The sequence below is a fragment of the Eupeodes corollae genome, chromosome 1 (assembly GCF_945859685.1).
Source record: "Eupeodes corollae chromosome 1, idEupCoro1.1, whole genome shotgun sequence".
NCBI lineage: Eukaryota > Metazoa > Arthropoda > Insecta > Diptera > Syrphidae > Eupeodes > Eupeodes corollae.
The window spans coordinates 303,725,612-303,750,895 of record NC_079147.1 but is presented as its reverse complement, the minus strand read 5'-3'; the positions used below and the strand labels follow the sequence as shown (position 1 = coordinate 303,750,895).

Sequence of the window (25,284 nt, the reverse complement as noted above, 5' to 3'; positions counted from 1 at the left end):
TAAATCAATTTTTTATATTCCAATCTACAGTTTAAAATCCATGCTATGGATTAAGCTTGGTCAGCCAATTTAGATTGACGATGTATAATAATCAATTAAAAGCGACTATCTCGTTTCGATGCTAGGATTCAACTAACTTTATTCAATATTAATGTACTTAAGAGTAAAGAATACATGTGTATGTATGTACATTATGTTATGTATAGTAAATATAAAGCTATTACAATACATCCCTCTTTTTAAGTTAAATAGGAAATTAATACATACATACTATTTGTTTTAAACTAATTAGAAAAATCTCAAAATTAACTTGGATTCAAAATATCATTTTAATTTAAATATCTTTTTGGCTTATGAACTTCTCTACCACTTCTGGTTCTATAAGAATTATTGTTTGAAGTTGGCAAAGTAGGTAAAGTAGATGAAGTGGGTACCTCTATGTTCAGTGGTGCTTCATCCGTAGCTTCAACTTGTAATTGCGGCATGTTGTCGTCATCGCCTTTCTCTGGAGCTGTTGTTGTTGTTGTTGAGTTTGATGAGCTAACATCTTCATCTGCTTCATATGGAACATCTGTTTCTTTTGTGTTATTCAAATGAAAAGAATTTCTTCTGAGAGTGCCGTTTGCTGTCTGGATAACATATGATCTTGGAGTGGGGCCACACCCTATGATCCTTCCCCAAATCTTCATATCGCGCACCCACACTACATCTCCTGTTTGGAAGTTTGGCCTTGAAATAACACCATGTCGTTTGTTGAAATACATCGCCTGTTTATCTTTGCAACTCTGCTCAGCCAACTTATGATTTTCGTTGCTTTTTCCTTCAGGTAAAAGTTGTTTCTGGGCGATTGGCAAAAGTGTTTTTATTCGCCTTCCCATCAGAAGTTGTGCTGGAGATGATCCGTCTGTTAATGGAGATGCTCTGTATTCCATAAGAGCAATATAGGGGTCTTTCTGGTGTTTCACTTGTGCCTTTATCGTCTTCACCATCGATTCTATGAATCCGTTTGACTGCGGGTACCGGGGACTTGATGTTATGTGTTTAAAATTCCATTCTTGTGTGAAACGACGAAATTCACTTGAAGCGTACTGTGGACCATTGTCGCTTCGGAAAACTTCTGGAATGCCGTGTCTTGCGAAGATTGATTTAAGATGATTGATGACGCATCGTGATGATAGATCTTCTAGACGGGCCAGCTCTGGATACCTCGAGTACATATCTGCAACAAGTAAAAATTGATTAGAACCCAATGAAAATAAATCACTTGCAATAATTTGCCAAGGGCGCTCTGGAACTACTGATGGCATCAGTGGTTCATGCCTTGGGATTTTATCTTTTATACAGATATGACATTTTGAGATATAGCATTCTATATCTTTAGAACATTTTGGCCACCAAACTGACATTCTGGCTCTAGCCCTGCATTTCACAATTCCCAGATGTCCGATGTGTATCCGCTCTAACATGTCGTTGCGCATACACTGTGGGATAACTATACGTGTTCCATGCATGAGTAAACCGTCGTTAATTGAAAAGCTAAACCGATCATTCCAGAATTCTTGCACTTTGTGACACTCTGACTGTCTTTTTGGCCAGCCTTTGAGAAGGTATTGAGAAACGATTTTCAAGGTTTCGTCTTTTTCTTGTGCCTCTTGAATCTGTTGAATTTTGTAGTCTGTAGCAGGAATATCGGATAGGATTTCAACAACGTACACACCTAGATCTGCTTCTAGGTCCGTTGTATCCAATTTATTAAGCGGTTGGCGGGAAAGTGCGTCCGCTGCAATGAGTTGTTTGCCTGGTATGTATCTAATTTGAAAACAGAACTGCATGGCTCTCATTCTCATTCTTTGCAATCTGGGCGTCAAATCGTTGAGATTTTTGTTTGTGTAGATCGATACCAGTGGTTTGTGGTCAATCTCCACTTCAAACTGCATCCCTACCAGGTAGTCTCTAAATCTTTCACACGCCCATGTGAGAGCCAACGCCTCTTTCTCGATCTGAGCATATCTTCGTTCGTTGTCAGAGAGAGTACGTGAAGCGTATGCGACTGGCCTCAACTTGCCTTGTCCTCCATCCTGTTGCAAAACTGCACCTATGCCGAACGAGGATGCATCAGCCGAAACGATTATTCGATGTTTCGGGTTGAACGGTATGAGGGTTGGATGAGATGTCAAAAGCTGCTTGACCTTTTCAAATGTGGCACTCTGAACAGAATCCCATTGAAAAACTGAATTGCTGCGTAAAAGCTCATTAAGTGGATGTAATAATTCTGATAAATTTGGAACGAATTTACCTAGATAGTTAACGAGTCCAAGAAATCGTCTTAGTTCTGCCACATTTGATGGTCGTTGGAATTGCTGGATGGCTTCAATCTTGCATGCTTCTGGTTTTATGCCTTGCTGATCGATTTGGTGTCCGACAAATACCACACTTGTTTGGCCGATTGAACATTTGTCTTTGTTGAGCGTGATACCTGCTGCTTTCAGGCGCTTAAGAATGTTTCTGAGTCTGACATCGTGGTCTTCCATTGTTGCTGCATAGACCAATATATCATCCATGTGACATATGACTCCAGGTAGATTTTGTAAAATGTTTTGTATTTTTCGCTGGAAGTGCTTTGGTGCAGATGTGATTCCAAATGGTAAGCTCTGAAAACAGAAACGACCAAAAGGGGTCAGAAATGTGGTAAGTAATTGACTTTTTGGTGCTAATTTTATTTGCCAAAATCCAGAATTAGCATCGAGTTTTGAAAAATATTTGGCATTTGCTAGTTGCGCTAAGGAATGTTCTGGCACCGGGATTGGATGCCATTCCCTTTTAACACATGCATTTAATTTGGTTAGATCCACACATATACGAATGTCTCCGCTAGGCTTGCTCACGATTACAACTGGTGCGCACCACTCAGTTGGTTTTTCCACTGCTTTTATAACTTGTTCTCGTAACATCTCGTCTAATTTTTGTTTTAACTTGTCCATCAGAGGAATTGGTACTCTTCGCGCAGAATGAACTGCGTATGGTGTAGAATCTTTCTTTAGCTCGATGGCGTAATCACCAGGTAAACACCCTAGGCCTCTAAAGAGTTCTGGAAATTCTTTTTGCATGTCAACTTCACTTACCTCTTTATCGCCTTTATTTCTTAAAAGTTGATTTACCCGAGAGATTATTTTTAATGCTTCGCCATCCTTTAAACTCAAAAGGGGAGTTTGCACATGGTCTACAACATATATACTTGTTGCAATGTGCATGCTGTTGTGCTCTAATTCACAATCAAATTTTCCCGAAATTTTAAGTAAATTTCCTGTAGGACCAGTAAGGACACGATCTGCTTGACCTATCTTCATCATTTTTAACTTTAAATTAAAAAGAGAAGATGGGATGATCGTAACTGGTGCTCCGGTGTCAACTAAAAATTTTACTGGTATTTTATTAATATACACATTTACATGCCACTGCTTTTCAGATGATTTATTTTCTGTGACGTTTCCTAAAAAAGTATTTACTGCATTTACGGGACTTTTATTTGCCTTACACACTCTTGCAAAGTGATTCCACTTTTTACATGATGAACATTGTTTGCCGTAGGCGGGGCATTGTGATCGGTTATGTCTGCTGTTACCACCACAACTTCTGCATGTTTTATTTTGTTTGAAATTTCGTTTACTTTGAGAAGAATAAGTTGGTGTTTGATTTTTCCTGTTGCTGGTATGTTTCGATTCTGCTTTGCTCTGGTTATTTGTGTGGACGCTATGTATGCTGCTGTTGCTTGTGGTTGTTGTATTTGAGAAAAGTTCTTGTTGTTGCCTATGTACAGCATCGCTTTGCCTAACAATACGTATTGCATGTTCAAGGGTGAGGTGCGATTCCAACTGTAATTTTTCTGACAATCGTTTGTCACGAACACCAACAACAAGACGATCGCGAATCATTTCATCGCGAAGGGAACTATACTCACAATAAGCAGATAATGTATAAAGGTCCGTTATGAAGTCTTCGATTTTCTCACATTCCATCTGATTTCTTGAGTTGAATTTCGCGCGTTCATAGATGACGTTTCGCTTTATAATAAAATGATTCTCGAAGGCATCCATTACGTCTTCGTAGACTTCCCTCTTTTCAGCTTCCAGGCTTAGGGAAAGGAAGACGTCGTCTCCTTGGGGACCCATTAGGTATACCAGCGTGTTTACCTGTTCATTGCTTGGTTTATTCAATAAGCCTGATGCGGTTCGAAATCGCTCAAAACGGCGCTTCCACTTTGGCCAATCTTCTGGGTTGAAAGTGAACTGGTCAGGTGCTTGCACTGTGAAGCTGCTTACATTCACTGCAGTATTAAATATAGGCACATTCGTGGCGTTTTCGTGTCCTCCCGGCATTTTAAAGTTCTAATTTGATTTCAATCGAAAAAAAAAATTTTTTTTTTTTTTACAAACTGCTTTAATTTAATTTTTTTTTTCGCGTTACCGCTGCCACCATGTATAATAATCAATTAAAAGCGACTATCTCGTTTCGATGCTAGGATTCAACTAACTTTATTCAATATTAATGTACTTAAGAGTAAAGAATACATGTGTATGTATGTACATTATGTTATGTATAGTAAATATAAAGCTATAACAATACAGACGAGTGCCATTGAACAAAACATACATGTCAGTTTTGGTAAAAACTTGACGCACTGAATAAACTGGTTAACTAGTTAAAAGTTAATTTTAACTAAAAATGCATTTTATAGGCTTCTCACACCAAGTCCAAAACCTGGTTTTCGCGAAATTATCGGTTTTGGCCAAAAACCTACATCAAAAACTCAAGTTTTCCCACACATTTTTGGTAAACCACAAGTTTTATATAAAACCTCTCGAAAACTAGTAGCAATTCAAAGTTGAACTATACGAAGAAACCTTTCGAAACATTCAGCACCGATGGCTGCCTTCAAAACAAATATTTCATTTTGAAATAAGTAAGTTATATTATTTATACAATGTCCTTAAAAATAGGAGTTTTTGCTTTTTTTGTGTTTACAGGATATGGAAGAGAACAAAAAGGAAACTTTGGGGGAGCTGGGTGGCAACAAATAAACGTAGAGAATAAATCCACGGTGACTATTTGCGGCACTGGCGGTTCTTTTAAGATCCTCCAGAGTTTCAAACGATCTTTGTTGAGCGAGAAACACTATGGCTACTGGCGTGACAACCCCAAGGACGGGGAAGACTTGCTCGTAATAACGTTTCCAAGGGATGCGTCTTCGAACTCGTCGCTCAACGCTTTCGCCATACCCTGAGGCTCCACAAAAGTAAAATTCAATCCAACTTTTCTTCCGCAATCTCATCCGCAATCCAGTGTTTTTTTGACTGGGCATATTATGTTTTGCCATGACCTCCTCAAATGTCACATTTGACACAAGGTTTAATCTGTTGTTTACTTTTTTGTTGATTTACCTTTTTCGTCGGTAGTTCTTTCTACCTGGAAAAAGACTCCGGTAACTCCGTTCAATTACAAGGGCTTGGGAGATGTCAGAAAGGCGATAAGTTCATTTGTGGATGATAATAAGTATGAAAGAAGATCTCTGGTGGAGGCTATGTCGCAGCGGGCTAGGAAAAATCGCGCCAAAACATTCTACAATGTGGGAATCATTGTTCCAGTAAATAAAACCACAACAGTGGGCTATCCCCCCTGATGCGATGCCAACATCATGAAGATCCTCAGCCCTGTGGACAAGCCAGGCGAGTCCTCAAATGAAGAATCCAAAGAGATAGTCACAGAGAAATTGCAGCCCATCATAAAAGCTTCAGTGATCGCTCTGAATAAGTGTGATTTTGGTACGAATCTGAACCTAGGAATTAACCTTTTCTGCTCCGGCCATAAGGACCTACACGAAACCGTTCAGAATCTTCTCAACCCCACCTATAAGTTGCTCGGACAGCCACAATATATGGCGATTTTGAAGGCACATTTGGCCAACAGAAGCCAATAGTCAGTATTTTGGATTGAATTTGTTGTGAAAGAAGAAGAAAATGTTATAAATAAAATTAATGTTTATTGTAACAGTTTTGTTTGTTGTTGATTCTATGATATATTTTCTACCCAATTAGCTTCTACTTTAGTTGAAATTCTTTTTTTAGACGAGCTAGTGTTACGTCTTCTCATCAATACAAAATTTGACAGCCGGTGTTAAAATAATTTAAATGTGAAATGAAAACGTGTAAATGTTCGGTGCGAAAGATTTTCGGGTTTTCGAAAACTTTTTGTCGAAAAGACGGGTTTGGGTTTGGTGTCAAAAGGCTATTACTGAGTTATTCAAAGTAGGCGTATTCAATGGATATTAAATTGTATTAGCAAAATTTTAGTTTTTCGCAAATTAATTAAAACCGTAGGGCCCGTTTAAAGTTCTTAACTTTATTTATCTGCTAAGCTTCGATTTGCATTTAAATTGAAATGATGTCAAAAATTAATCTGGTGAAATAAAATAAATAAAATACTTCTTTAAAAAGGTAAATATGTATATGAATATTTATTAAGATTAACAGTTTGTATAAAATATATAAAAATGGATATGTTAAATGTACATCCTTTATTAAAAGGTTTCGGAAACTTTGGCAAACTTAAGAAATAAATTAATATAAAAATATATTCTCCAACTAAACGGAGACATTTTAACTTTAGTCTAAACTAACATACTCTCATTATTATCGCAAAATTCATAAATATTATCTACAAATTGCATATTTTTATCATTCAAATTTTCAGGAACATCCTTGATTTTTGGCGCATTCCAAGTACTAGGAGTTCTTCTATTCACCACCACATCCTTCTGCTTTTCAAATGTCATTCTTTTCAAATTATTTATTATCGATATGTCATGTTTTATTTCATTTTTAATCTCTAAGAGTTCTCTTTCGGTTTTTAAGATCTCCTCAGCATATTGCTCAATACTATTTTGAATTTGTCCAATCGAAATCTCCAATTGATGATCTTCCTTCGTATACATTTCGTTTTGTTGTCTAAACTGACGACATTTATTTGACAGTTCTTTCATCAAATGTGATTCAATGCTAAACAGCTGATCGACTTCGGAAGTTTTTTGTGCTATTTGATTTCGAAGTAAACTTCGAATTGGCATATCTCGGCGTCTACGATTATGATGATCAATTTGTTTTCCGATTTTCATTGGGGTACGTTGACGTTTGGAAGAACTACTACTGGCGCTATTGCGGCGTTTTTTCTTTGGCTGTTCTGAGAGTTGATAGAGTTTTTCTTTTAATCGGCGCTCCTCGTTAGTTTTTGTTATTGTCTGATTATTGTATTGCTTATCCGGGAGTATCACGAAAATCAATTCATCAACTTGACTTTCATTCTTGTTGTCATCGTCGTCATGACAGTTTTTGGTCGATTTATTGTCGTTACTACTTGTCCTTGGTTTAGTATTTTTATCGGAAGGCTTTTTCTTTCGTGTTAATAATTTCAAAAGCTTATTGATGTATTTTCGGATTGACGTCAGAGCTCTTCGAGATATTGTCTAGAATTTACAGACAGATAATAAATTAACTGTTGGTTAATGTTTGTTTTACATGCAGAGAAAGTTTTTATTTTTACCTTTTTATCGGAGAGTGTTGCAACTTCAGATTGTCGTTTGAGTGATAAACGAATCTGCAATTAAAACAAATTGATTTGTTAAATCGATTGACTTTCTGGAATTGTTTTATAATTGCAATGGTATGTTTATATAATATATAGAAATAGTATGTATAAATGTACATAAATATTTTAGAGTAAATTAATTGCTATTTTTAAATACACCTTATTTTGATATTGTTTGACATATGACGGCATTTCATTGCCTGTCAAATATCTTGCTATAAGTCTTTCGTTTGACATTGACATTCGACATTTTTGAGGCGACTCACTCTTAAATGATGGAAAAATGTCTCTTTAAGGTACATATGGCTTTATTTTTAATAATTAATTTAGATAAGTCTTTCGTTTGACATTGACATTCGACATTTTTGAGGCGACTCACTCTTAAATGATGGAAAAATGTCCCTTTAAGGTACATATGACTTTATTTTTAATATCAAGTGGAATACAGGTTTGTGACGTCAAATGCCAATGTCAACCTTTAATGACCTACACTATTTAGTATAATGTGCCGAACGTTAAAGGTATGTATGTATATAACTTAAAGCTGGCAAGACTTTTTTAACTGACGGTATTGTTTCGGCCTAAACTATTTCGAAAAATCATGGTTCTGCTTTTTTAGCACTGAATCTCTCTTTTTTTTTGAATGGAAGCTTCATAAACAAAACCTGCACATTTGGAGTGATAATAATAAGAAAGCGCAAGATGTCAGATGTCACACAGCTCGTGTCATAATTGATTTATTAAAGTAAACGTTTGGCAGCCGCATAGTTTCATGTAATGGACCTGTGAACTCGACTATTTTCCCGCTATACAAGAAATTATATCTAAATTATAATGCCAGAAGTTTTATCTTACGAATTAAGTTAATTTAATTGTTTAATTACATACATTTAAAATTTTTCATTACCTCTAAGAAAATTCCTTTACATTCATACGTTGTTAAGTTTGACGTTTATGCCAATGACAGGTCTACTACTGGATTATTAGTTAAGTTGGTAAGGTTATTTTTTTTTGTGACTGTTAGCAAGTGTAGTTATTAAATACAATGCAAGAAAACTTAACATTACATTGGACAGGTTCAGATAACATAGAGGACTTCATTTGCAGCCAACAGGGTTCTTTGAACGTACATTTTAATCAAGGCAACTAAATAGTATTTTAAGTGTCACAAAATTCAAACTCGAAACTTTCCTGCACTACTCTACATTAATTTAGTCGTACCAAAACTACCAAGAACATAAATGTCTACAAAATATGTATTTTGTATTTTAACATAAAACATCAAATAGTATTATGCAGAAAATAAATAAATCTCAGAGTAACAAAGTTCAGCTGAAAAATAGTGATTATCTGTCACCTTGACATAAGCAGAATTGGAAGGACATTTTTTAGGAGCTGGCTGTTAGAAACTTACCTTAATTTCTATTCCCTTATGTTGTCTGAACCTGCGCATTTGCTTTGCTTTTTTTTTAACTGTCAGTGTCAAATAAGTAAAATACCTGTCACTTTCTTAGCCTTTCCCAAAATAAACCGTAATCTACATTTTAAAAGCAAAACATATTTAAAGTATAAAATAATTTGTTGCTTAAATGAATTTTTGCTCCAACTGTTCATAATTCTTAAATAAAACCCCACCTGTCAAGTTCTTAGGAAAAAGTAATCAACTTAAGTATCCTAATGACTTGTTTAAATAATAAAAAATTAAAAAAGTTTGTATAGTACCTTATCAAAAATTACATAATTACAATATGTAAATAAATTATGTACCAAACACATATTCCCAATATAATCAACAATCAACAAAAACACTCTATTTAATAGCACTTAAACTATCCTGCAATTCTCCCAACGCACTAAGGTGTATTTTAGTCTTGCTTGACAATTAAAAATGGACAATGAACATTCCCGATTTATTCAAATATTGTAGTTTCTACCTTCGTTTTGACTTAAATAAAAGAGCTTTACCTTAAATTTCCATATGATTACAGTTGAAAGTGCTAATGGAATAAATTTACCATCAAATAATGGCCTAAAAAACTAACTTCAAACAAGAAAAAAAAACAAATTAATCGATCGATGACTAATCTAGAAAAAGCGGAAATAAAGTCCCTGAACCCGCACCCAACTAAAAATGAAGAAAAAAAAATGATTTACTCCATAGTTCAAGCGGACTTAGCGGCGCCACACGCGAATCAAAAAAACCAACGCCATAGTTTTTTTTTTAAATACAACACACAACGGTATATATAGTGTACGACATCACCTCGTCATTGTTATTATAATTCTTATGCAATCAAACAGCAGGAAAAATAAAAAAACACGGAGCTCTACCTTACGAGGATTCATGCAGGAAGGAGTTTTAGGATCAAAAATTATATTACCTCATTGTGTACACGGCTCCATGCTTTCCAAACTGGCAAAATAGTCATGTTGCCTTCGTAGCTACGCTCAACACCACGCCAACATTCAGTTATAACATAATCACTGTAGTCACGCGATTCAACAACGCCATCTGCTGGCAGGTGATAAACAAAAGAGAGAGAGAGAAAGGCAAAATATACAATTTTTGTTGTTCTTGTAAATAAACTTGCTTTTATGTAAAACAGGGTAATAATTTCTTACCTCGACGATTGTTGTAGGCATAGTTTCCATTTTTAACTTCATCATCAATCAAAGCTTTGATAATATCATTGCAGGTTGTTCGACTGGTAACACCGGCAACATAACGGGGTTTGTTCTCAACCCAAATGGGTATTTCCTTATTTCCTTGCTCCTGTTTTCGACATAAAGACAGAAACAAAAATTGTAAATTATATTGCTTAGAATTTTTAATGTTCAGAAAATACAGTTTAAACTAAATATGACTTACCAAAGTACTAATTGAACCGTGGATTGAAATGGCTCTGTTATGTCTAGTTAAGTCAGTTTCAGGTCGTAAAATCGGACTATAATGGCGTAAATCTAGCGAAGACGGAAATCCGCCTAAGTTCTCGTCAATTAAAGTTGAATTGTGTGGCGCCATCTAAAAATAGAATTAGACATTCATTGAATTTTTCATATACATAGGCAGGCAAAAGAATAATAGGTGCATGTTAGAATGTATTTCAGGTGCAGGCGCCACTTCAATTAAAAATTATAGTGAACTGTCATTAAAAAAAGTACATAAGTTGTTAATGCGAAGATACCATAATGTTTTCTTGGTAAAAATGCAAATTTTAGTACTTTTCAATGGACAGAAATGTTTATGCTTTCGTTCATTAAAAATGCACAAATGTAAGTTAATAATTATAAATATGGAACTTCAAGAGAATGATGACTAAAAACGTATTTTCTACTTAAAAATAAACCCGTTTAAAAAATCTGATGATTAAAAAAAATGGGGAATATTCCCAAAAAAGAATTAATTTAAATTAATATAAATAAATAAAAATGATTTCGAAAATTAAAACTTTGACAGACGTTTATCATTGGACACTTGGGAGTTGAGTAGGTGAGTCATCTTGACATTTTATCTCGTTTCCACACATTTTTTAAAAACTAAAACATTCCTGTCCGACTTACTCTTTTTTATTATCAATATGAATAGCCTAAAAAGGTCTAAAGCGAACAAAGTCGTAGAATCTGTTCTGACAATTTTTATTATTTCTTTTCGTAAGGTTCCATTTTACCTAAATTCATTCTTCCTTTTTTAGGAAAAAATGCTAAAATCTGATCTAGTTGTGAATTGAAAGAGAATTTATTAATAATTGGAAGAATTACAGTATAGATTTGTGAAAATTCGGGTTCTCGTGTGAAAGGGGTTTAAGAAAGGTTATTAAACAATTTGACAGTTCTTGCACTACAAACAGACCAAACAAAAATTATGTAGGGGAAGTATAAAAAAATTTGTGACAGTTTGTCTGAGAATGATGTTTAATTTTCCTAGTTCAACGTCATTGAATTTTGCTGATACATGTACTTATGCTTCCGCTTAATAATTTTTCGACAGGTAGGGCCGGTTATAGCTATCAGTAAAATCCATCAGTAAATTTTTGTTTTTAGTTTTTGAACATATTACAGATGTTTTTCTAACAAAAGATTAATGCAATAAGATGAATCCTATATTCAAGTATTTTTCTTCAAAAAGAAACAATGAGATTTAATTTTACTGAGCACCTGACTGCCAAAAACCAAACAAAATTTCATATAGTTTTAGTGTTGGTGTTCCAATTTTGACTGTTCCGATCATTCATCATTACAAATTTTACTTATGAAAGCAACAGTCAAAAAATTGTCTGAGTCGCCAAGCCTCAAAGTGACATTTAATTTAATGACGTAAATTTACTGATTGCTATAAACGTTCATCAGTAAAACATTTCAGATTCTTCCTGTTTCAAATTTTACTGATGGATTTTACTGATAGCTTAAACCGGCCCTTTAAGCAAACATTAATTGTGTTGTTTTCTTTTTTATTTACTTTCAAGATTTTTCTTTCGTGAAACACGGTATTGAAACACCTTCTGTGTGCGAAAGGCTGTTTTAAGTTTACCAGATTTATTAATCCACTTGCCATGTCAAACTCTTGGAAAAAAAATGTATATTTGGTCTATGATCTATTCCTTCGTTACACTTATACCCCTACAGTCAATTTAATAAACGTCAAATAGCGAAGTGTAAAACATGTGCAAGATGTCATTAATAAAACAAAATTACTCTTAAAGCAAAGTATACACTATTGGAAGTTCTGCCAATATTGACTTTACTGTCAAAAGTCTTTCGATAGCGAATGTCGTCAAATAGTGAAGTAGGAAGCTCTGTGCAAGATGTCATTATTAAAATAAAATTGATCCTAAAGCTAAGAATACACGATTGTAAATTCTTCCAATATTGGCTGAACTGTCAAAAGTCTTCCGATAGCATTCAATTATGTTATAAGATTTTATTTAAATATTAAAACAATTTTTCGTTGCACATTGACTGACAATTGCCAACAATTAAAAATTGTGTGTTTACACGATTGAAAGACTTTAGAAAACTTAACATTCGTAATCCTTGGAAAGCAATTAGTTTTTTTCTGAACACAACATCGGCTTAAAGAAATTCCAGGAAATTGAGACACTGTCGTTCGTCCCCTGGCCGGATTTTCTGTAGCATTTTGTCAAGGTACAAATTGAAATTTTTACGGATGTTTGACCATTTGGCTTTACATTCGTTGGATTGCTCAATAAATGGCGTCAACAACGCCTGGTTAGACCGTTTAATTAGGTAGTATCGTCTGGTCTCGATCTTCTAGATAAATTGTAAAGTGTGTTCATGTGCCCAGTCCTTGTCAGCTTTTTTTTTTGTGTATAACGTCTTTCTTGTTATTTTACAAGCAGAGTCTCCTTATTTTTAAATTCTTTTAAAATCTCTTAAACGTTTGTTGTTTTTTTTTACTTAAAAACCTTCTGCCAATTGAAAAGCATGTGATTTTTTTGAATTGCATGTTAAGACGAGTTCAAACTATTGCAAAAAGTCGTTTAATTTTTTGATAGAAATTTTGCTGAATATTGGCTGCCAATTGTTTTTTGTCACCTTTGACAAATAAAATTGAGCGCTTACATGGTCAATAGAAAATTGGTTAATTTAATTTGTGAACAATCTGCTAATATTGGAATGGAAGATCTTCTTGTCCAGTACACTTAGGTGACGTCTAATCAAAGAAATAACCATTCGATGTGTCAAAATTGCTTTGAATTTAAAAATATAAGCGAAAAAGTAAAAATTAATAATGTTTTTTTGGCGATGGTAGAGTTTGGTGTCCTGTAGCGCCCATCTTTGACATCTGTCAAATCTTTTGTTCATTATTCAGCCGTTTATGCCAAACCATCATTAAAAGTTGCAGGATTAAACAGCACGTTCAAATGATAAAACTTTAAAATCATTTTAAAGTTTGGTGGCGACCGGTTCAGTAAACAATCAGCCAACACCCGTTCGATCAAGAAACGTAAGATCAGTCGAGAACATCGCCCTTCAACTTCAACTTGGCGAATTTTACGGACTTGGGCCTACACCCGTACAAGATCTTATTGACCCAGGAGCTCAAAGCTTATGAACATAGATAACGCGGTTTGTTCGCTGACTGGGCTTCAAATCGTTTGCAAGAGGACCCCAATTTTTGGTGCATTTTTGGATGAATGGCTTTGTTAACAAACAAAATTGCCGTATATGGGAAGACGCGAGGTTCACCAGTTGATAATGCATTCTCAAAAAGTTACCGTCTGGTGTGGACTTTGGGCCAGGTGCGGCGGCGTAATTAGTCCGTAATTTTTTGAAAACGAAGTTAGTGAGGCGGTCACCGTTAATAGCGAGTGCTACATAACGATGGAAAATTATTTCTTATGGACCTAAACGACATGTGGTTCCAGGAGGACGGTGCTACGTGCCACACAGCAAATGCCACGAAATCTACCCTCCCTTATTGAAAAACCCTAAATATTAATAGAGTTTTAAAGCATTTGGAATTATTGGATAACCAGCCTTCAACTTTATGCAAAATTAAATTGTAATAAGCTTTAGTTAATCCACTTAATGCTGACCTAACTTGAGATTTAAGAGGTGAATATTGATGATTGATTGATGTCCATATACAAAACTTTAAATGACAGAATTTTTAGGTGTGTCATTTTACCACAACCATTTTGTTTTTATTAATGGGAAGCCTTTATCCGTTTTACTAACTCTAATTGCCCTGTTAATTAAAATCACGCGTTAAACCCTTTTTTTTTTTAAATCAATACGCCTCGTACTGTTTCGAATAACAGGGCGCTTTTTTTTTTTTTTAACGTAATATAACGTAGCACATCGAGTAAATGGGTGCATTAAGACTCCATTCAATACATTAAATGTTGAGATATTGTAAAATGTCATAATGTCTTGAGAACCCAAATTTTAAATACCATCAAAGTAATAATTTGTAAAAAAAAGTTGTCTTATTTATTATGACAAGTAGCCATTAATTATCTCGAATAGTGGTCTTTCTTGTCCAAAAAAGAGATGTCAGATGTTAGTAGTTGATTCATTTTCTTCTATGGGTCTGTTTCAAATTAATAATGTTAAGAACAGTTTAAATAGAATATTGGATTTAGTTTTTATTAACAATGATTTAAAGTATTCCTTAAAAATTTCTGATTTTCCTCTTTTAAATAACTCTATTCATCATAAGGCTATTTCTCTCTCTTTTGAAAATTACAATTATGCTTCTGCTCCTCTCGAAAAATAAAAAAAAATTTGCAAAGGCAGAGTTCACGAAATTAAATAATTTTTAAAATACTTTCAACTGGAAGGATTTATTGGAAGGCAAATCTCTAGATGATATGTTTACAAGTTTAAAAAGTTTTGTTGATGAAGGCATTGAACGATTTGTTCCTACCTTAGCTAAGAAAAAGTCGTTTAAGCTTCATCAATCAAATATAAAACATAACTCGAAATCTTTTTTGATATTTCTGAACTCTAAAAGAAATTGTTCATCTTTTCCTCAAAAAAAGATTAAAAAAACCTGTCTTTGATATGATTTCTTCTATTCTTTTGTCAAAATGTTCGTATTCACTTTGTAGTGTTTTAACCCTTATTTTTAATAAATCTTTAAAAACTTGTGTTTTTCTTAATGAATGAAAAATATCTTATATAGATCTCATTTATAAGAGTGGTCTTAAGCACTTAGTGAAGAACTATAGACAAATATCAAAACTTTCAGTTATTCCCAAACTTTTTCAAAAACTGGTCACCCAAAGACTTTATTTTGCTGTCAAGAATTTCTTGTCGCAAAATCAACATGGTTTTGTAAAGGGTAGATCAACGTGTACTAATTTAAGTCTATTTGGAAATTATTGTTATTATTATGTTGAAAAGGGTAGACAAGTTGATGTCCTGTATACTGATTTTGTTAAAGTCTTTGACAGCGTACATCATGGTCTTCTCCTACAAAACCTTAAGATGTTAGGATTAAATGGCTCATTTTTGCAGTGGTTAGATTCATACCTTTCTGATAGAAAACAAGCTTTTAAAATAGATGATTGTGTCGGGTCTTCCACAAGGCAGTCATTTTGGTCCACTTCTTTTTATAATCTTTATAAATGATTGATCTTCTGTTTTTAAATTTTGTAACTGCTTGATGCACGCCGATGATGTGAAAGTTTTCACAGCAACATCTTCACTTGAAGATTGCTTATTAATGCAGCTGGATATAAACAATTTTCTTAATTTTTAGTGTATCAAAGTCTTCATCCCTTATTGACTTTGAATATAAATTCTATGATGTTAGTATTCTAAGGGTAATTGAAGAAAATGATTTTGGGGTGATTTTTGATTCAAAGATTGACTTAGGTCTTTACAATGTATCTAAAGGTAATTCACTTTTAGGTTTCATGAAGCGGAACTACAAAGGAGGATCCCTATAATTTGAAGACCTTATTTATGTCTATTGTTCTATCTGTTTTAGAATAATGTTGTGTCGTCTGTTCTCCTTATTATGAAAATAATATTTTGAGAATAGAAAGAGTTCAGAAAAAATTCACCCGTTATGCACTTCGAATACTTAACTGGGTTGGGCCTTTACTAGATTACAAATCAAGGTGCGCTCTTATTGCAATAAAACCGCTTAAATGTCGGAGACAAGTCCAAAGTGTTTTTTTTATTAAGGATATTATTGATAACAGAATAAATTCTTGTGATTTTGCTTTCACTTATTCCATTGCATGTTCCATCACGAGTTTTTCGCAACATAAATGTATTAATTTATCCTCCTCTTTATAGGACTAATTATGGCCTAAATGAACCAATAAATAAATAAAGATATCTGCCAAGTCTGTGCATATTTTTCATATAAGGTAAGTAATCAAAAACTCTTCAAAACCTCAGTCCCCTTATGTTTAACAACCTTTTCCTTTCATAATTGTCAATAATCATACAAAATCAAACTAGAAAATCATTTACTTTACCCAACGAAACATAAGTCCAACTTCAAAACTAAACGAACAGCCCTAGAGCGTATCGATCAATCACCTTTTTTTCCTGCAGCGAGCTATACTGTATTATAAAGTCTTTACGTAGGCAATTTATGTACAACTCCAATTCAAAATGTAATCTAAAACCTATCTACCCACTTAATCAAATCTGTTTTCTGCTTCTGTTTCAGTTTTTGTTTCTATTGTTTACAATTCACGTCATTTTCTGATCTAAATAAAACTTTAACTTTGCATGGTATCGCTTCTTCCCACCGATTCCGTCCACCTATGTGCACAATATGCGCCATAACAAAAACGTACGTCAAGCCATTTGTATCAAAACGAAAGGAAAACACCTTCTTTCCTTTGGTGCTGGGTTATGTCCTGGTACCCTATAACATCAGTATGTGTCGTCACTCATACCTAGCGACCGTCTTCTGCCGCCTTTCCTTTCAGGACGAACACCGAGCATAGTCATAAATGTTGGTATATTCGTTTTTGATGATGTTTTGTGGTGAAATTTTATAAATTGCATTTAAAGACCGACCTACATGAAAAACCAAAATAAGTTAAAAAAAAGAGGAAAACGTTATAGGAAAAAGGGCAAACTATAATGATACACCCTTTACTGGTGTAGTTCTTTGCCTCGACGAACAGTCCTAACGCCCACAATCAAGTTGAAAACACCGCGGCCAAACCCAACCTTTAATTTCGAGAATTTCCTGATGCGGTAACTGTCCGTAAAAAACTTCACCCTCTCTCTCACCTCGAATCGGCATGCTATCCTTTATTTTGTCTATATCCTGTTTGTTGCATGGCAAGTGGCCATATACCCGCAAAACCTACAATGACGGCAGTGGATGGCGGGTGTAGTGTTTTTTCCCTCCTCATAGATTCAAAATGGGATACGAAATATTGTATTCCCTTCGAATCCTGCACATAGAAGTGCAATTTTTTATTACACTCTTATCGCAGTTGTCCTATCTGCAGCACCGCATTCTGCGATGTGAGTCCTTTTTTTCCTTTTTCAAACACTCGTACACAATCACTTTCATCATCATCATCAGCAGCTAGGCAGCTAGGCAGCCAGGATTGCCACAACATTCCGAACTCAAAGCCAAGCCGACTTGCTACTTGCATACATTAAATTACTTAGGTACAACAAAAAAGAGAAATAAAATAAATGGTTGCGGGGTAATGCCCCAAAACATTTTCGAAGGACCTTTCTTTTTTGTACTGATTATTCCATTCAAATGGGGAGTTAATTTGCTGTTGAATATAAATTTGTTTTGTATGTTTGTTTGTTTGTTTGTTTGTTTGACGGTGTTTTTTGGGGGAAGTGAAAGAGAAAGGGTGAGGAGGGGTGGGGGAATGAACCGTGATTGAACGACAAGTCGGGGCGAGATTTTTAATAAAAGATTAATTACTTACATATACATATATATGTACACATGTACATAAATACATCGTTAAGAAATATGGTAAGTGTATGAGGAGACCAAGAGGGGTTGAACAATTTGGAATTCATATAAAAATTATTAACTCAAGTACAAGTGCACTGAAAATATTTTATATTTGTCATAAACAAATTAGTAGGAGGCACCTACCCCCAGAAAGTTTTATGAAAGGTTAATCGGGTTTATGCCACGTATGAGTGACATTTTTATATCACTACTTCCTTTTTTTGCTAAACAGAATACTATGTTGGTAGGTACGACTTAAATCTTTGAACTTTCAAAGTTGTGAACCTTAAAATATTTGAATTAACTGTTTTCATAAAGATTTGTTCATTTGAGGGCTTTAAGTTGATTATGTTAATTAACTACGAATCAAATTGCACCTCTCAGTTTTTGTGGATTCATAATTCGAATCCAACTCCATCACTCTATTCCGTCAGGTTTTTAAGTTATTTCTTTTTAAAATTCAACAAAAACAAGAACACATATATAAGACTTTTTGAAATTATCAGGAAGTAGCTTTTTTCAATACAATTCGTGATGATTTTCCAAATCTAAATATCCCTTTCTTTCTTTCCTTTCTTCAATATTCAGTTAAAATATTTATAGTTTTTGATAATATTTTCGAAAAATCTACTTAAGTTGTGAGCTTTCACCTGTCTCAAGGCCCAACTATAATTGACTTAACCGAGCTTAAGCCAGCTTAATGGAAGGATCCAATAAATGGCTCGAGCTTAAGCAAATGTCAAATTTACTTAAGTTACTTGAATCCATTATGGTTACTTTTTGTTTTGACGATAACTTTTCATAACTTTTCGTTCGGTTTTGACATTTGCTTACTTTCGGTTAAGTCTATTATAGTTGGGCCTTCAGAGTAGAGTTCTGAGTAGAGTCGTCTGTTTGAAGGCGTTCAAAATTTGCTTTTATCAAATTAATTAAAAAACAGTCATAGCGTTGGTCCATTTGATTCATAAAAATGTTATATGCAATTATTGTTTTGCTAAATTATCTTTCCTTCTGCACTAAATTGACTATCCTCTTCCGCCATTTTTATAGTTTCGACGATGATTTTTTTTAATTTCTTTTATTTCCCGGCTTTCAAATATCAAATTGTTTGTGTTCAGCATTTTACTCCGTTTACTCTGTTATTTTATTCTGATCTCACAGAGCGCGCTCTGAATAAACATGTTCAGAACTAAAATAGAAACACGAATTTCAAGCTCTGAACGAACAGAGCTAAAAAAGAAACACAATTATTTTTTTGACAGTTAGAGCTCTGCACTGAACTAAAAAAGAAAAACGCCATTACATAGAAGAGAAATACTGGAAAGGTTTTTGGTAAAAAAAGGCCACAAAATTTGAAATTTATTTTTATTTTTTTAAAGAAACCGTCGTGAAAAAAAGCTTATCACCGCAAATTTTTGAAATGTATGTTTAGATAGTTAAAAGTAATGTTATAATCGGTAGTTTTTTTAATTTAAGCAGATAATTGCTATCGATTCTAAATCAGCACTAAAAGTTACTGCTTAACATGTTTTTCTTAAACTCTCAAAACTAATAAGAATTTTCAGAAACTTTACATAATTGATTTACAAAAATGATTTAAATGGTATTGTAAAGAGAAAGATTTGTTTTATCTTAGTTTAAAAAACACCGGTTTTGGCTGTTTTAAAATTTTTAATGAGCCATATTTTAAAACCTGATATAATGGAAAAATTTAGAGAATATTTGAATACAGAATAATTTAATCTTTTAAAGTAGATATTGTTCTGTTTGGTTTTTTTGGTAACTTTTACAAAGAAGTATTTTGAAATTGGCTTTGGTTTTTCACGGAAGGTGTAAACTTGGTGATTTAATATTTTATTAGTGGTTTAGTAAGGTGAAACCTCTGATCTATAAAATTAAACTGTTTTTCAACCAATCAAGGCTGGTTGCAAAGCTTACAATATCCAATCACACATCGAACCACTGAATTAAATGCTGTTTTCAAGAACATATTTCATGTAAATAACTGAAAACATACAAAATCAATAAAATACTGACTAAAGATCTGTTGAAAAAACTTAAAAACTCTTAGAGGCATACATTTTGACATTAAATATGCGCTCGAAAACTACAACTTTTAAAATAAAATTAGTCCTTATTTTTGTATCAAATGTATAGTTTATCAATTCCAAGTTTTATTTCTATGTTTTGAAATTTTTTAATTTTTTAAGCAAGTTCATGCCTTTAATGTTTATACAAGTTCAAGGCTTGTTTGCCAAGGGTAGTTTATTCAATTCAGAAGAATTCCGTGAAAGAATGAAAGAGTTCCGAAAATCGTATTAAGTTCCAATTCCCCAAAAAGATAGAATTTTTTTTTTTGACAGCTCGTTTAAAGTGATCCTTAGTGTCATCTGTCACAAATCTGTCTTTGAAATTGTTTAAAATTGAAACAAAGATTAGGGGAACGATTCATTTCATTATTTGATAAAATAGAAACAATAAATTTCCGCCAGAAAAATAGAAAATTAATTTTTGGTAAAAAAAATAATGATCCAATTCTTTGAGTGATTTCGAATCGTTTTTGTGTTTTTAATCAAAAAGAAAATGTATACATTTTATCGGATGCATTTCAATGATAGCTATAACTGCGTTCTAAGAAAACGATGACACTAACGATTCAGAAATTATATGTTCGACAAGGGCATTTATTCAATTCAGAACAATTCGTGAAAGAATGAAAGAGTTCTGCAAATCGTATTAAGTTCCAACTCCCCAAAAAGATAGAAATCTTATTTTTTGACAGCTCGTTTATAGCGATCATTAGTGTCATCTGTCACAAATTTGTCTTTGGAATTGTTTAAAATTGAAACAAAGATTAGTGGAACGATTCATTTCATTATTTGATAAAATAGAATCAATTAATTTCAGTCAGAAAAATACAAAATTATTTTTTTGGGAAAAAAATGTTATGATCCAATTAAACTTTATTTTTCTGAAAGAAAAATAAGTTTGAATGATTTTGAATCGATCAGTAAAAAAATTTGTTCAAAATTTCATCATTGAAAACAAACATTGGTATTTTTTTGGCAGGTCGTTTATAGCTATCATTAAAAATTTCTGTCAATGAAAATAATTTCATGATTGAAAACCACCGACAAATGTTTACTGACAGAAATTTGTCATTGGAATTGTGTGAAACTAGAAGACAAATCAGCTGAACGAAAGTATCAGCTGTTCATGAAAATGAATTTTAAGAGAAAATAAATTTGCACCTAAACTTTTTTTTCTTAAAAAAATCCTTTGTGTGATTTCCGATCGAGCGGTATATAATTTGTATTTCTAATCAAAGGGAAACACCGTCAAACGTCGATTCAAAAATTTTTCAGGATCGGTATCAATGATAGCTATTACTGGTCCCTAACTGCTTTATAATAAAACGATGAGACTAACGATTCAGAAATTTGTAATCTATCTATGAAAACAATGAGACTAACGATTCAAAAATGATTTAATAAGACCGTGAGACAACACTTTCGGTGAGTCTTCCCTTATTAGTCTTTGGTAAGAGGCAGATTGTACAGAATTTTAATCTAAGAAATAATCTGTAAAATAAAAATAAGTATTTCAAAATCTGCCGTGGGCTTACACGACGTGTGGGTTTACACGGCTAAAGAAAATTAAACATCCCAAAAACATAGAATGAGAACGTAAGCTTGAATATTTCCAAAGTGGTATCGTGAAATAAGTCAAAAAATCAAGCTTAATTTATTAACTAAAAATTCGAATAAGACAAATATGGAGATTCTATGTTTCCTTCGTTAAGCTTTGGCACAAAAAGATCCACAGAATTTCAAAAAATATACAACTGTGAATTCTCCCAGTGCCAAGGTTCACCAAAGGCTCAAAGTAAGTCTTGTTTTATTTTTTAAATCAAGATAAAGCTAATTCTTTATCAAAACTTACCTTTTTTTATAGAAGCAGAAATAATTTTCAAAAAACAGCTCCTTTTTCGTTTCGGTGTTTTATTTTTTGAATTATAAATTTAAAAAAAAGAACTCCGATTAATATTCGAACTTAAACTTGGACAAAGTTGCTCTTGAATTGAGAAATTCACTTCAAAACCTTTTACTGATGTGAGAGGTTGATCCCATCAACAAGATCATAGCTATTTCTTATATTAACACCTTGTTTAAATAGTGTGTAATATTTTATATTTTGCGTGTCTTTTTTGTGTTTCGTCCTTATGGAAGACCCATGTTAATCCTTTAAGCTCACGTCGATAACTAAAATCAAAAGTATTTCACTCTGATTCGGACGGTGTTTTCTCCTTTGGGAGCATAGTTATAGTGCTTGATGATATCACACTACTATCGTCAAAGGATATTCACAAACTTAAATGCACCACCAACACTAACAACAACAAGGACTATAACAACAACAAAGGTAAAGCAAATGAAATAACACCATGAATAATAGAAAACTGTATATTTAGATTTCTGCACTCAGTTTGAGAGTTATGAGCAAGTAAGTGGTTTGGTTTTTCGTCCTTTGGTTGTAATCAGTAAGCTTCTCGTTGCTAGAATAAACACTTTACTTTTTAAGACACTATATAACCAAGGATATAACCAATCTGAGTACAAAAATAAAACAGAAAAAAACAAAAGAACAGGAATTAGTTTGTTGTTATCCTCGAGGTTACTACGGCGACACGCACTGTATCCTTGACTACGAATGACTAACTAAAAATTATTTGCTGAACTACACAACGTCGTCGCGCGGTGAGTCCTTTTTTCTTCTTCCACCAACAAACCGAACCGTGCCACTTCCTCTTCCACCAATATTATTTCCCAACATCAGCCTTTAGCCAACCAACCAAACGGCCAAAATATATTCCACCAACCAAGCCCTTAAAAAAAGCAAAAACAAATAACCGTTGTATTGTTCGATTCCTGCTACCATTACCACCAATACAATGACTTCTGCCGCCACACATGGGTAAATTTGTAGTCCGTATAGTGTAACCTTCCCCTAAAGAGTGGTTGACTGACGGAAAGGTACCATCAACAGCGTAGCTCCATTACTCCGAGCTCGCAGCGGGGCTCGGCGGAAGGGAGAGCACCATCAGCAGAGGGTAAATATCCGCGGCCGCTGGTTGATTCTACCAAAGTAAAATGTCCCCTTCCTTCCTGGTTCCTGCTGCTACGACAACGACGACGATACCGAAGACGGACGACGACGACACAACGCGGACGGTTCTACCAAAGAGCAAAGAGGAAAAAAATGTAATACCATTTCCACCTCCATAACGTAAAATGAACAAAAGAAATGGAAGAATGGAAAAAAGGTGACGGTGTGACTACACGGTCCACCGCACGAGTCACTCCGCTTGCCGCACGGTCCACCGCCATTAACTCACCTGAGCACCTGGTCAGTTCGGTACGAATCCACCTGTCAGTCGATGATGATGGCAAATTCTGTCCTCCTGAGCTCACAGGTAGAAATGGTAATGGAAATGGAATTGGAAAAGGGAATGATGAAGTTGAAGTGAAAAATTTAAAAGAATACTGAAAATGAGAGGGAATAAAAAAGAAACAAAAATTAAAACATTACATTTGTCGTTGGAGTCGGTGTCGGTGTCGGACTTCGTCGTCATCGTGGGGTATCCTGACGGATCTCTGCTGGAACTGGATGTCGCCTCTTGTTCTGTTATTGTATAAATTGTGGTCGGTGGCGCACTTTCTGTCACTATTATTTTTTTTCAGCGGAGTTTGAACGCTCCCCAAACATAATGACATAGACGACGATGACAAGGACGGACGCGGGACGATAAAATGATGACAGCTTTTTTCTTTTGGTAGTAAGCCAGAGGCGTGCTAGGAAGAAACAATTCCATATTTCACTGCACAATAATTGCATGTACTACGATGTACACATCAGGGTGGGTCATATTTGTATAAATAGAGACACAAAATTAAATTGATTGAGGTCCGTTTGCTGATACTAGTCATAACTATTTAAGTTCTCCATATGCACATAAGTAACTGTGTATGTCCTACTTAATCGTTTGCACGGAACTTAAAGTTCGTCATAAGTGGAACTTATTTTATGGGGAACAAATAGTAGAACAAAAGTCATTAAGTTGCACTTATGAAATTCATAAGGTTATGTACTTTGATGACATTTCAATAAATTTTTATCACAAATCTTATTTTTGAATGACATTAAAGTAAAACTAAAAAAAATGAATTTGGACTTGATATATGTTGAGTTTCTCGAATTGATCAAAGTTAAAGCTTTTCGTCAAATTTACGTTAAGAAATAACAATTTTTTTTGGCTTCGATCAACTAGCCTTTTACAAAAGACTTCGCCTAACCAAAAATATGACAAATCGATAACGGCTATATAACAGGTGTGATACAATATTCTTGCAACAAAAATCAATAGTTTCAGTATTGTTTTTGAAAAGCTTCATCTTTTTGGGTCTCGTATTGAATCTTGCAGATAGCTGCAAAAATTGGTCCGTAATTTTAGAGTTGAAGCAACTTGTCTGCACATTCTAAAATCATCCGATTTTCATTTGATGTAAAATCTGGGTTAGGAGCCAGTTATAGCTATAATTGAAATCGATCCGGAAACATTTTTGAATCAATATTTGACGGTGTTTCCCTTTGATTAGAAATGAAAATTATATACTGATCAATCGGAAATCACACAAAGAATTTTGTGAAAATGTATTTTTCTATTTTTCGGACGAAATTTCATTTTCCTGAACTTTTATGTTCAAAAGTGAAACGATTCGTTCCACTGATTTGTGTTCTTGTTTCACACAATTTCAATGACAGGTTTCTGTCAATAAACTTTTCAATCAGAAAAGTTTTTTCAATGACAGACATTTTTAATAAATAGCTATAAACGACCTGTCAAAAAAATTCAAATGTTTGTTTTCAATGATGAAAACCAATGATAGCTAAAGGGTGATTTTTTTGAGGTTAGGATTTTCATGCATTAGTATTTGACAGATCATGCGGGATTTCAGACATGGTGTCAAAGAGAAAGATGCTCAGTATGCTTTGACATTTCATCATGAATAGACTTACTAACGAGCAACGCTTGCAAATCATTGAATTTTATTACCAAAATCAGTTGGCAGAAAATCCGCTTTTTTATCGACAAATTTTGTTCAGCGATGAGGCTCATTTCTGGTTCAATGGCTACGTAAATAAGCAAAATTGCCGCATTT

At 33.9% G+C, this 25,284-nt stretch overlaps 1 protein-coding gene across 4 annotated transcripts; it reads right to left on the bottom strand.

Moving 5' to 3' along the window:
* Positions 1-6,479: 6,479 nt before the first annotated feature.
* On the bottom strand, positions 6,480-23,788 carry LOC129942189 (ras association domain-containing protein 10). Of its 4 annotated transcripts, none has more exons than XM_056051036.1 (9): positions 23,654-23,788; positions 23,460-23,525; positions 23,006-23,298; positions 22,007-22,949; positions 10,508-10,660; positions 10,261-10,411; positions 10,020-10,150; positions 7,594-7,647; positions 6,480-7,516 (listed from the first exon to the last, which is right to left on the bottom strand). In XM_056051036.1, the coding sequence occupies exons 5-9, from the start codon at positions 10,658-10,660 to the stop codon at positions 6,665-6,667; spliced, it is 1,341 nt and encodes a 446-aa protein (XP_055907011.1). In that variant the 5' UTR covers positions 22,007-22,949; positions 23,006-23,298; positions 23,460-23,525; positions 23,654-23,788; the 3' UTR covers positions 6,480-6,664. The 4 variants fall into 4 exon arrangements, with proteins under 4 accessions (XP_055907011.1, XP_055907008.1, XP_055907009.1 ...); XM_056051033.1 differs by having other exon boundaries at positions 10,020-10,153; positions 23,654-23,786; XM_056051034.1 differs by having other exon boundaries at positions 10,020-10,153; positions 22,007-23,298; positions 23,654-23,786.
* Between the last annotated feature and the right edge of the window lie 1,496 nt (positions 23,789-25,284).

Excerpts from the sequence above, each read along its gene's own strand:
- LOC129942189 (XM_056051034.1), bottom strand. The coding sequence starts at position 10,660 with ATGGCGCCACACAATTCAACTTTAATTGACGAGAACTTAGGCGGATTT. Across the intron at positions 10,412-10,507 it reads ACGGTTCAATTAGTACTTTG|GAGCAAGGAAATAAGGAAAT; the intron begins GTAAGTCATATT and ends TGTCGAAAACAG. Across the intron at positions 7,517-7,593 it reads CAACACTCTCCGATAAAAAG|ACAATATCTCGAAGAGCTCT; the intron begins GTAAAAATAAAA and ends TGTAAATTCTAG.